Source organism: Bemisia tabaci, chromosome 6, assembly GCF_918797505.1.
Source record: "Bemisia tabaci chromosome 6, PGI_BMITA_v3".
Classification (NCBI taxonomy): Eukaryota; Metazoa; Arthropoda; class Insecta; order Hemiptera; family Aleyrodidae; genus Bemisia; species Bemisia tabaci.
In genome coordinates, this window is record NC_092798.1 from 589,412 (window position 1) to 601,522 (window position 12,111).

At 39.1% G+C, this 12,111-nt stretch overlaps 1 protein-coding gene across 1 annotated transcript in view; it reads right to left on the bottom strand.

The window, feature by feature from the left end:
• The window catches only part of tgo (Aryl hydrocarbon receptor nuclear translocator homolog tgo), a 41,640-nt gene extending 39,155 nt beyond the window's left edge, over window positions 1-2,485 (bottom strand). The window contains exon 1 of the mRNA XM_019046734.2: window positions 1,548-2,485. Coding sequence (XP_018902279.2) covers window positions 1,548-1,696 — 149 coding nt within the window. The 5' untranslated portion in view covers window positions 1,697-2,485. The remainder of the gene's footprint in view (window positions 1-1,547) is intronic.
• Window positions 2,486-12,111: the final 9,626 nt, after the last annotated feature.

Consider the following 12,111-nt stretch of genomic DNA (forward strand, 5'->3'; position numbering starts at 1 on the left):
ATCCCATCAACTGTCACATGACGTCATCTATCGGGTTAACCTTCGACCCAGAGAGAGGAAACAACGCGATAAAATTACCGCGCTTCGACTTAGAATACATGGATAACTTCCATACCACACTCGAGACGTGCATTCCACGTTGCAAAATATCCACTCGTCATACATTTTAAACACACGAATGTGAAATATAAATTTAAATTTAAGAAAAAGAGATGAAAAAAAGAAAAAAGCCTTGAAATAATTCACGAAAGACCTCTCTGGAAACACGGAATTGTACCTACCGAGTTTAGCAGCCACATCAGCTATTGCCGAATTTAATTGGGCAATTCAATGTTTTACATGAAAATGGTGGTGCAGATTTTTGGGCAATTTTCAGTGAATTTTCTGCATGGTACGAAACAAATTCCTTGACATTTTTAAAGAAATCCACATGAACGTTCTCTTGTAAAGAATTAAATTGCCCAATTAAATTTGGCAATAGCGGATGTGGCTTGGTCCCTCTCTTCTAAACGCGGTCCAATGCTGGTTACTTCTTCTTCATTTTAGTCATTATTTTTCGACATGTTTTGCGGATTTGATAGTAAACTTTTCATACGAATCTTTAGTGATAATTGATCTAGAGATTGACATTTCAGATTTTCCGAAAATGACATTCATTATTGTAAAACCCTAAAATATATGGAATCAACAGGGCGAAGTGAAGAGTACATTTTAGGACTAAAGGTGGTTCTTTCCGGGTCCTTGGTGTCGTCGAGCTATCGTACGATGAATCGCATCGATTGACTCAATAGTCTCGGAAGATTTTGGCTTTTCAGTCCGGAAAAGGACGATAGCTCGCTCCTGCGCATGAGTCTAAAAGGATCATTCTTAACCGAAGGAATCGCAAAATTCAGAGAAATACAAATAGGATTCTCCATCCATAGCAAAACCGTCGCGTTCGATACAGGGTTGCCACAGAAGTTAAAAAATGAAATTCCCTAACATTTCCCTGAATTTCTTGTCACATTTTGGTAAAATTCCCTGAAAATTGAAAATAGACTAGATGGTTAAAAATACATATTTTCAAATACATATTATCACTTAAAATCTATAGTTTGAAATGTTGCATCTACTTTAGAAAGCAAACAAAGGTGACTTGACAATTTTTCAATGACAATTTCGACATTTTCATCATTTTCCCTGACATTTCCCGGTTTTCACTGACTTTTTAAAATTCCCTGACATTTCCCGGTTTTCCCAGACTGCGGCAACCCTGATACAAAGGTCGGGTACTGTTTCGAATGCAACGTGTCTTTCCAGGAAGAATCCAGCTTTGATTTCTCTGAGTTTAGCAAATTTTTTGGTTGATAATAATTCTTCGGGCTTATGCGCAGAGACCGTCGTCCTATTTTTCTGTTAAAAATTCAAAATTAGCTGACTGACTGTGAGATTTTTTAACTTTATCGATGCGATATATCGCACGGCAGTTGGACCACGTCATGAGCCCGGGGCCAATCACCTAGAATCGTTGGAGGAATTTGAATTTTTGACAGGGTTGGCGAACTCACCTCCTCCTTTTGACTTGAGCCGGTATGACGGGGGGCGCCAGGGAGTTAACGGGGGCTATGACGGGGGAGATTTGTTGACTAGACAGGTAGGTGGGGGGCGCCGGGGCGTAGTGGGGGGGCCCCGCCCCCGGGGGCGCGTAAGTGTACATCCCTCCCGTTCCGCCGATCCACGAGAAAAACCCAGTCACGGGGCCAAAATCCGCACACCACTCGGCAACATCTCTTCCGAGGGAGGCTTTTCCCACAGAATCACTATTGCCATAATTAATAACTTAGGAAAAACACACTTTATAATCAAATAAAAAAACTGTGGGTGTGCGAATCACTCTGCTGCCGCGGTTACACAGCCGAACTTTTAAGCAAAAAATTGAGCACAAGGTTTTAGTTGACGAAAAATCAATAACAGTGGCCGGTCACGATCCGGTGAGCGCTCCTCGAATTTTCAAAAAGCTCCTGAAAAAGTTTTCGAGCCGTTAGTAGAAACGAATTTCAATTACGAGGCATATTCGATCAAAATTGGACACTTTTCCCTCTTTCGAACAACGCCAGACTTCGAAAACGAGAGCGAAAAAACGGTTAATCACGCACTGAGAACCTCAGGTTTCGGAGAAAACCCGAGAAGATTAATTACTGTCGCGACGGCTTCAAAACGCAATTTAGCACACCAGCCGCCGCAAAAAATAACACTCGAAAACAAATTTGAATGAAGTTGGGAGGGGCTATTTGCGGCAGATGCAAATATCCTCAACGCTTCTCGAACGAATCCGGATAAAAAAAGGAAAAACCTCGGGAATCAATACATTCCGTCAATGGAGATGTAAACGAAAAAAAAGTATGTAAAAATGAAAAAAATAATGTAAAAGGAATGAAATTTTCAGTATGTGAAGGAGGTAAAAACCACGTGGAAATCGTTACTAAATTTTGAAAAATTCACTGGAACAACACATCGAACATAGTACGAAAATTTTCTTCGCGCGCGCGTGCGGGGGGGGGGGGGGGTAAGAAAAACTATACGGCCAGCAGCCCAGGAATCACTATATCGAGTTTACGGGAATACACGTATAAATAAAATAACATTTAAGATATGCGTGGGTATGTAGGATTGAGAGTAAAATCCCTTGATTGTAAAAATATGAAAACCACGTGGAAAATGATGCTGAGTACTGAAACGATGGAACGACACACTGAAAAAAAACACGACGAAGAATCCAATTGCGATGGTTTTTCTCGAGGGGTGAAGATGAAAACTTGAAGGGTGAATTATTGGCGTAGTTGGAGGAGTAGTCGGCGATGGACTGATGGCGCGGTGCGTTGAGCGATGACGTCAATGGTTTTAATTACTCGTGTGGTTGACGCAACTCCCGGAAAAGCACGGGCGGTGGACGCCGCGGCGGAGGTCGGGAAACGGAGTGGCGCGCGTGGCGGAAAAGCAGAGTTGGACGCGAGTTGGGAGGAAGACCCGCGGACCGGGCACCGATGGATGTTGAAGCTCGATGCAAGAGCAAGACCCGACTGAGGAACCACCGACTCGAGCAACTCTTCTCGCCAGAGACTCCCACCGCTGTTCACCACGCTCCGCCTTGCCGTTTCTCCATATTTTATCAACAATTTAACCTCCATCAGAACACTTCTGCTCTGCTAAGGAACAACGCCGTATCAACATTCGAGAGTTGCCAAATTTCCCAAAATAAAATGTTTATTTTTCAGAAAAGTTATGAATATTTTTCCGCGGAATTTTCAAGAACTTCTGGTATAATTGCCAACAAAATTATCGGAAAAATTAGAAGAAAAATGTTTACAAACACTCCCGAAAATTCGTGATTTACCAAAGGAAATTTGGCAACGCCTAAAGGTTCACACGGCGTTCTTCCTTAGCACGGCAGACTTTCAGGAGTCATTTCATAGTCCATCCATCAACTCATCATTTCCGCATTTTCCGACTTTTTCTAAAAAATTAGGGGAAAAGGTTTTTCTTTTTTTTGGCTTGATTTGTGGCTTCGTGTCGAGCACCTTCAGCCAACTGAATGCAATGTTTATTGTCCGTAGACATCGAGGAATTTAGGCACATCCGTGCTCCAGGTTTTTCAAATCAGGAATTAATGCTGAGTAGAGTAATGATCATTCAGTACTTTTTCATGGATCAGTAGATAGAATTTAAGCATTCTGATACGATAACAGGTTTGCCAGAAAATTTAGAAAATAAAATTACCTGACAGTTCCCTGACACATCTAAGTAAAATTCCCTGACAATTGAAGATACGTCAGATGATTAAAAAGACATAATTTAAAATAGCCTTAAGGCAAAATTGGTTGTTCAAAACGCTAACTCCATTCTAAAGAGGAAATAAAGGTGAATCGACAATTTTTTCCTAACACTTTTATAATTTTCCTTGACAATTTCAAGTTCTTCCTGACTTTAAAAGTCCCTGACATGTCCTGGTTTTCTTGGTATTCCCTGACTGTTGCAACTCTGATATAAGGCCCGTTTTTGAGCCCACACTGAATTTTCTCAACTCTTCGCGATTTTTTTGTTCATTGAAGGTCAACATTTTACTGAATGCATCGTGATTTGGTCGTTTTTGGTCTCTTTTCGGGTCTACTACTGGAAACACGGGTCTAGAGGCTGATTTCGGCGAAAAATGAGGATTTGGTGGATTTGAAATCGAATGTCGAAAAATGGGGTTTTTCGCCAAAATCGGCCTTCAGACCCAAATTAGGGCCGGTATTAAACCCGAAAAGAGACCAAAAATAAAAACCAAATCATGATGCATTCCGTAAAATAAGGAGTTCAATGAACAAAAAAAAAAAAATGTAGAGCTGAGAAAATTTAGCTTGAATGGACCTTTTTTTTCTAGAATGCTAGCACACTCGCGAGTGCTTGTAAAATTAGTGACCTTACTTAGTTGGGTTTGGTTAGGTTAAGCAACTAAACTAACTTCCTGGCAAAGCGGAGAGTATCGCCGGGATCTGAAGGCGCTCCAAGCCGTGATGGCGCTTTTCAACTTTTCAAGTTCTTTACCAAAGAAACCTTCACTATGCCGATGCGAATTATTGCAATTTAACAGAAGACACGCATGTCGCTTGCACATAGCGGCGTTTGCCGAGTGCCTGCAATGTGTACGGACGTATTTCTGCCAAACGGAACTAAGTGCATTATGACGTGAGCCCTGTTACGCATACATTCTTATTGCTCTCAGGGCTCATGTCTTAATGCACATAGTTCCGTTTGGCACAAATACGTCCATATATTTATTCATCTTCCGTTTGATTCTTCACATTCGAGTCAGCGCGAACCACCGAATTAAAAGTAACATGCTTTCGAAACTGAACCAGATGAAAATCCGAGGCTTACACCAATTCTTTAACAAATCCTTAATTTTTCCAGGTAATTCCCCCCCCCCCCCCCCGATTACTCCAGGTAGTTCCTGATTTTTTAGGGCCTAGGCTCCGTAAACTTCGGCGGGCATGGGAAAACAGTTAAACAGAGATACTGATAGATACTGTTACTTATATACTGATTTAATCTTCAAGTTTCAAAAGGAGAACAGGGAACATGGATACATCGAATCGGAGATCCAGGATCTCGGGTGCATTTTTAATGAAGTGAAAAATTCGAAATGCTTCAGCCGCCTTAGAGCTCAGAATATGGGGAATTTGGCAATTTTGGGGGGCAATAACACGGTCAAAAACCTTTCATGTGTACCGCATTTTACTTATCCGTTCTCTTTCAACATTTTTCGACAATCCGGCAACGTATAACGGGGAGCAGGATGCGGGAGGATGACGGAGCGAGGGGGGAGGGGGGAGGGTCGGATCCGGAAATCAGCATCTCCACCTACCGGACCTACCTCCTACCGGGAGTTCAGAATCCTCCTAGGCAAAATACTGCCAACCTTCGTAGTAACGATCTCTCAGACTTAAACCCATGCCCCCCCCCCCCCCCCGATTCCAAACCATTTCATCAATGAGACGCGAATACGATGTGTTGGAGCGAATATACGTGGCGAAAATTCCCCTTCAGTTTCGTGCGATACCACCGTTTCGACACTGGAGCTTTTTTTGCCTTTCCGGTAGAAATTCAGGCGAACGCCACGGTTACATGTGTGCGACGAATTAAGCCTTCTAATTTTGCCTTCATTGAAGCAAGTAGGCAAAAACTTATGCGCATACCAAGGATTTGTCGCCCCTCCTGAAATCGTTTACCAATTTGCAATTTGGTTGTTGCAAATAATTTTCTCAAGGGGGAAAAAAGGGGGTATTTTTTCAAAGGTGTTTAAAAAATTTCTTTATTTCATCCGATGTGCACAACAGATGCAGTAAGTAATTTACAGTAACTTTAAATGACTTAGCAAATTCTGCCATGTTTTAACTGAGGTTATTTCTAAAACTCTAGGTACAAAGTTAAAAGCAAAGCTCACAATTTGTAAAGACATTCGGTAGGGAAGCTAGGTCTTCTCCTGGTAGGTATGTTTGAAATATACTCAATTACATTTTGTTGGTTTTTTTACCAGTGAGTAAGTATCTTTACAAAGACACAAAAAAGTTACAAAAAAATCCAGTATTTTCCAGGATTTGCATGAGCCACCAGGAGACTATTTTTAGGAAATATTATGACATATCATTCACTGAAATGTACATGAAAATCTAAAAAGAATCAGAGAAATGACTGCCACAACTCTCAAAGTGTGGTGAATAACTCTCAAAGTACCACTGAACTTACAACCTTCCTGTCCAGAGAAAACATCTCTGTTTAATAAGTCTAGCTTTAGTCTGAGTAACAATTTCAGCACATCCTGTGAGGTCAATAATTCTGTTGACAACTTAATTCTTTCCCTCGCACTTTCTTTTGATGAGTCATCACGGATTGATGGTCAACGCGGGGAAATCCCATGCTATGACGGAACCTTGACTTGCGTGGTCAAGTTCCCGAGATGTCTTCACATCCTATCTTCTCTTATCCTTCTTACTTAAAGTATCTCTGCTCTCGCAGCTTCGGCTTGTGCCCTTAAGCACTTGTCACAATTTAGTGACTTCAATTGAGTCTCGTTACAGCTCTATTTACAATTAAGTAACTGCGAACGAGTCTTGTTAGGGCTCAAAACCTTTGACGGTGTAACGTAATACACAACTGGTTCAAGTGCTTCAAACTCACCTCGTTTTACACGTGTTAAGTGTTAAAATCGGAGGTAACACATAAGTTACATTCAACCGCGTAAATTGCACACAAAACTACACCATCTCTCAGTACATGGGGCCCTAAAGTAATTCATCTCATCATCCTAAATTTCTTCATTCTTTCCAATCTCATTTCCTCTTCCATTTCTGCACTTCATTATTCCAAATTAATCATAGTAGAAAACCTCTGTAACCAAATCATCTGTAATCCTTCTCAATTGTAACTTTAAGTAATTGTGTAATAATTGTAAGACATCAATTCTGTCATTTCCTCAATATACATAGCCAAAAAACTTCAAACGTACTGAGTCCGACTCTTCATTTAATTTCCTTGATATCTTTATTACCTAGAATAAAGTAGGTAAGAAGGTGAAAGTTGCAAAATGTCTGAAACCATCTTAAATTTCTAATAAACTTCTCACAATAGTAAAAAGCAGCCCAAACATATTCTCACAATCCCTTTCTAACCATGGCAGTTTTCCAGAGTAAAAAAAAGAGAGAAAAATGCGATGGAAGAGTTCAAGAAAATCCACCTGGTCAAAAATATATGCATACTTCATCAGAACTTACCCTAAAGAACTAGCGTGCCGCTTTTGAACAGCATTACTTGGATTGATCCCTGAAAAAAAAAACAAAAAAAACAGATATTCAACATTCAACACTTAGTTGTACTTGCATAAACAATTGGTTTTGAACATTTCGGTAAGTAATGACTATTCTAAGATTATATATGCATGAGATTATAAGTCAGTGTATTTAGATAGATTTATTGGTGGAGATTTTAATGATGGCACGCAATAATTTTATCAGACCAATTAGCCTAGAAGACCTAGATCGTCTAAGATCTTTATTATTTTTTTTTTTTTTTTTTTTTTTTTTTTCAAGTAGCCTGTCGGCTAATCCCATATAACATGCAAATTATCTGGAAGAATCAAGATAACCAATCTTCTATGAGTCTAAAAGTGCATACACTTATTTGGCAAAGACTCTATCCTGTTAAGTACTGTCATGATTCATTCCATACACTTAGAAGCTACATTGGTGATCAGTTCCTACGATGAGCATAAGTTGTTAGAATCATATTTAATGAGGTAACTCGTTACATGCATTTGTTAATGATTGGGTTAAAACATTTAGAAATGACTTCCCTAGAAGTGGAGCTAAGTCCTGGGTTTACCATCTGTTAACCTCAAATTGACGCAAGAGCCAAGAGTTAATTAGAATTCAGAAACTACTGATACCGTTTCCTCGATAATCATTCCTAGATAAGCAAACTAATTATTTCCCATTCACTGCAAAGAAAATTGGTGCAATAACATCAGTGCAGAGAACTTTAACATTCTAGGCATTTAAAATGGTTGTGAAGGGTAGGCAGTCTAGTAGTGCAAGTACACACACAAACCAAATAGCAGTCGTGGCCAATGATTTATTTGCCTTACTTATGGAACCATCAGGTTGGAAACATGTTACTGGACCCCTGAAACACGGCTTAGTCGAGGAAACTCGGGGGAAGGAGAGCATAAAGTAGTATTTAGAGGAACAAACCCTAAGTGGGTCCCCAACTTACCAAGGACAGAATGAGCTAATGCAGACATAAATGCACTAACACAAGAGGAAAAAGAATTCCCTGCTAACTATTATCCGTAACAAATCATCGTATACAATAAAGCAAAAACTATTTGATATGTATCAAAACACCACAATAATTTTAACAAATTTGACGAAATGTCAAAAAGTAGGAAACAAAATAACAAAACACAAAAAAGAAAACACACAGTTCTGTCAATTGCTTGAGTCAAAACTAGAGTACCTTATGTTCATTAGTCAAATCAGCAACTCACATGAATACTCCCTTTTGATTGAATTCTTCCTAGAGAAAACAAGTTTCTACTCTTTTTGCTTTATATATGGCAAACCACCAATTCACGAGAAACATTAATTTCTAACGAATGTTTGTAATTTTAAAAACAATGCACGTCTTTTGAGAAAGGCCGAAGTCCGTCACTTTGAGGAGCCTTCATCTTGTACGGTTGGCAACAATATCTACACGAAATACTCCGCACCAATTTGTCCGCACTCGGCACTCGGCGGTCTGCGCATTCCATTCCTTTCACTCTTTACGAGCCTTATCAGCGTTATCTCTTATCACTAAGGCCCCTGATATGGAGACTTTTAGAGAAAACCAAGAGCCAAGATTCCACTAATTTTGTTTCTGCAGAAATACCTTCCTTAAATTCTTTTGCACTATATCATTTTTCTTGACGTGCCCGTATTTTTATTTTAATTTTTTAAAAAAAATAAGAAAAGTAATTTAAATTAAAGAACTGTCGAACGCACAAATCCTGTCCAAAAACATGTTTGTAGATTTTGTGAGTCACATGTGAACTTCACCTGTGAACCATGAAATGTGAACTTACCTGATTGATGATGATGGAAATCTGTAGATTATTCCCTCGGATGGCAAATCTTTTTCAAACTGGCAAACTCCAAGGAAAAAGAAAAAGAAAAAACTAATTACTCTCTCTTTCCTTCTAAGATTGTAAGCTGGGGTTTTTCCTTCAAAAAATTGTGAAATATGGATTCCCATCCATGAAAGTGTAAAGCATAATCATAATGTAAGCTATGAATGTTCTCAGTTCGCCTTCAATTTAGAAGTCAGCAATTGTCGTTCCACATATGTTAAACACGGCGATTTTGGCTTATTACATGGTCTTCTTTTTGAAAGCGGTTCAAGTGTGCAAGTAACGTAGTACCGTATTCTATTAAAATAAAAACGAAATAAAGCTGGTACATATATTTCACAGGTCGCTATAATTGCTTTAAAGTGAAACTTTCCGATTTTTCTCACTACTTTGCAGCATGCCTGGCCAGGTAGATCAACATCTTGGGTTGGTCTAGGATAATCGTCCTGGCTTACAACTCAATAAAATCATTCTGGTTTAGCACTTATACATAAGTCTAATAATGTCTAAGTCAGGATTTACTGTGGCTACAGTATAATCTACTTACCTATGGTTATACAACTGCCATTGACCATGAGCATTGAGCATGCACAGATGACGTGGTCTGAAGCAGAAACTGATCTGTTCAGGACTTATAGATTGAACTTAAGGATCACTTAGGATGGACAAAATCCAAGATTTTGAGAATTAGTGACTGAACTAAGAAAGTTGTAAGTACACTGCCCCACTGCCCCACATTTCTGCATTTCCGTCACAAAAATAAGAGAAAAACCAAATATTTAATAAACTCAATGAACTAACTCATCCTCAGACACTTTGAATGCTTTTGCTGAATTTTTAAAAAAATTTATGAATTTTTGCAGGTATTAGAAATAAAATAAATAATTATGATTGTTTTTGTACTTCTTGATTCCTTTGTAAGTATACAGGCAAAACTTATGGAAAAATAAGGAGAGTAAATGGCTCATGCTTTGAGTATATTATTTTTCTTTCAATGTAGTACTTAAGGAGTTATACTATTTTTTGTTTGAAGCTTATAAATCTACATAGACGAGCAACTTTCTGCCCTGTAGGAAAGCTGAAATCAGATTAATGGTGGGAAGGTAATTCTTGAAAATCTACCAGTTTTTATTTGATGCAGTTAAGTATAATCTGAATGGATGGGTCCTAATTTAGAAAAAGGATCACTTGGGCCTTGGAGAAAGGTGGTTTTACTTTATTAATAGTGGGAGTTAAAAGAGGAAGAACATGTCAATGCATCCTCGCGCACTGCTGCAACTGTAGAGCCCGCCATTGTTACCCTTTTTCTCAAGGATGTTCAAGCCCGTAAAGAGGCAGAAGGCCAAAAGCAAGGTTCTACATAAACGATCCTCAATGTACTTGGAGGGAGAGGGTTGTGCTCCAAGGGTGGTAGCTAACAGCATCAAGCGCTGGTGTAAGGAACCGACTGTCCTCTTGCATGAGCCTTCCAGATGATTGACTCCGATAATTTTTTAATGAAAAATTTCTGCAGCGCAAAAGTATTATCTACATAATTTGGGTCAGAAGTGCTTTTCAATACTTGTAGGGTTATTATTTTTTCTGACTTGACCCTGAGTGACATTGATGGTAGAAAAAAAGTTGAAAGACTTAGGAATTTCAAAGAGAAAAACTCTTGCACTAGATGTTAAATAGTCTGTTCTCATATGTACATCCGTGTGCAACTTTCTGAAAAAAGTTGGTGAGTGGTATCAATCTCTTCGTTATGATGTCTAGAATCAGAATTTGGATGGTGATAATCTTGAAAATCATGCAGGAAGCGCCTAAAGCCCAAAAACAAAATGGCGGCCGCTCGGTAGGCCTTATTTTTGAAAATTCCGTATTATGGCATGTGAGGTATCGATTCCTATGTTTTTTGGGTCGTAAAATCCGAATATGATGTTTAAAATACCCTCCGATCAAAAAAAGTGTCGCAAATCCAACAAGGCGGCTGAAAATACCCACCCGGCGCGAAAATCGCTGAGTTCTCATTTGGCCGTCTAGTAAGGCGGCCAATGATTGTATTGTGTGGTCCCAGGTTTCAAAACAGAGTCACAACTCACTGTACGGCCCATAAAAAAAAACCAAAATCCAATATGGCGGCCAAAATGGCCGCCGATCGAAACCTGTATTTTTGGTATCGGCGTATGGCGTCGAGTGGGGTATCGTTTCTGATGTATTTTGGGTCGCACATTACGAATATGGAGTCAAAAATTACTCTTGGCCAATATTGAAGCTCGTAAATTCATCATGGCGGCTAAAATGGCAGGCATGGATAGAATAAAAGCAATTACACACAGCGGTAGTCCTGATTTAATACATTTGTGGGGCCTCTCAAACCAAATTCAAAGTTAAAATTCATCTGATCACACGTATACGCCTTTGCCATCCACTTTGACACTATAAATGGCTGCTACAATAGCCGATCTTAAATGATAAAATAACCACGTAAAATGTGGATGTCGAGGTAAGTAGTGAAACCATGCATCCTCGGGACGGCTATCAAATTTTAGGGTTGTACTTACCTTTTGCGAAGTTTCTTATCGGAGTATCCAGGAGAATTTGTCTGCAAAGTCTGCTAATCGGCCGCGAATAAAAATAAAAGTACAAAATACTCACAAAAGTCTAAAACTGGACCCGACAAGCGAGTAAGACTTAACACTGTTAGAAGATTTTATGTGTGTTTGGGCAAATAAATAATAAGCAAAGTAGATGAATCATGTTTTTCGATGTATTTCCTTCAATGATTACAAAAATGTATTTTCAATTTAAAAGTTGTGTTATATAGATTTTGCCTCAAATTACCCAAAATCATTAAATACCTTCACATATTACCATGCCATACCGTCTTACCTTACAATATTACCATGCCATACAATATTACCTTACCATAGTACCATGCCACACTA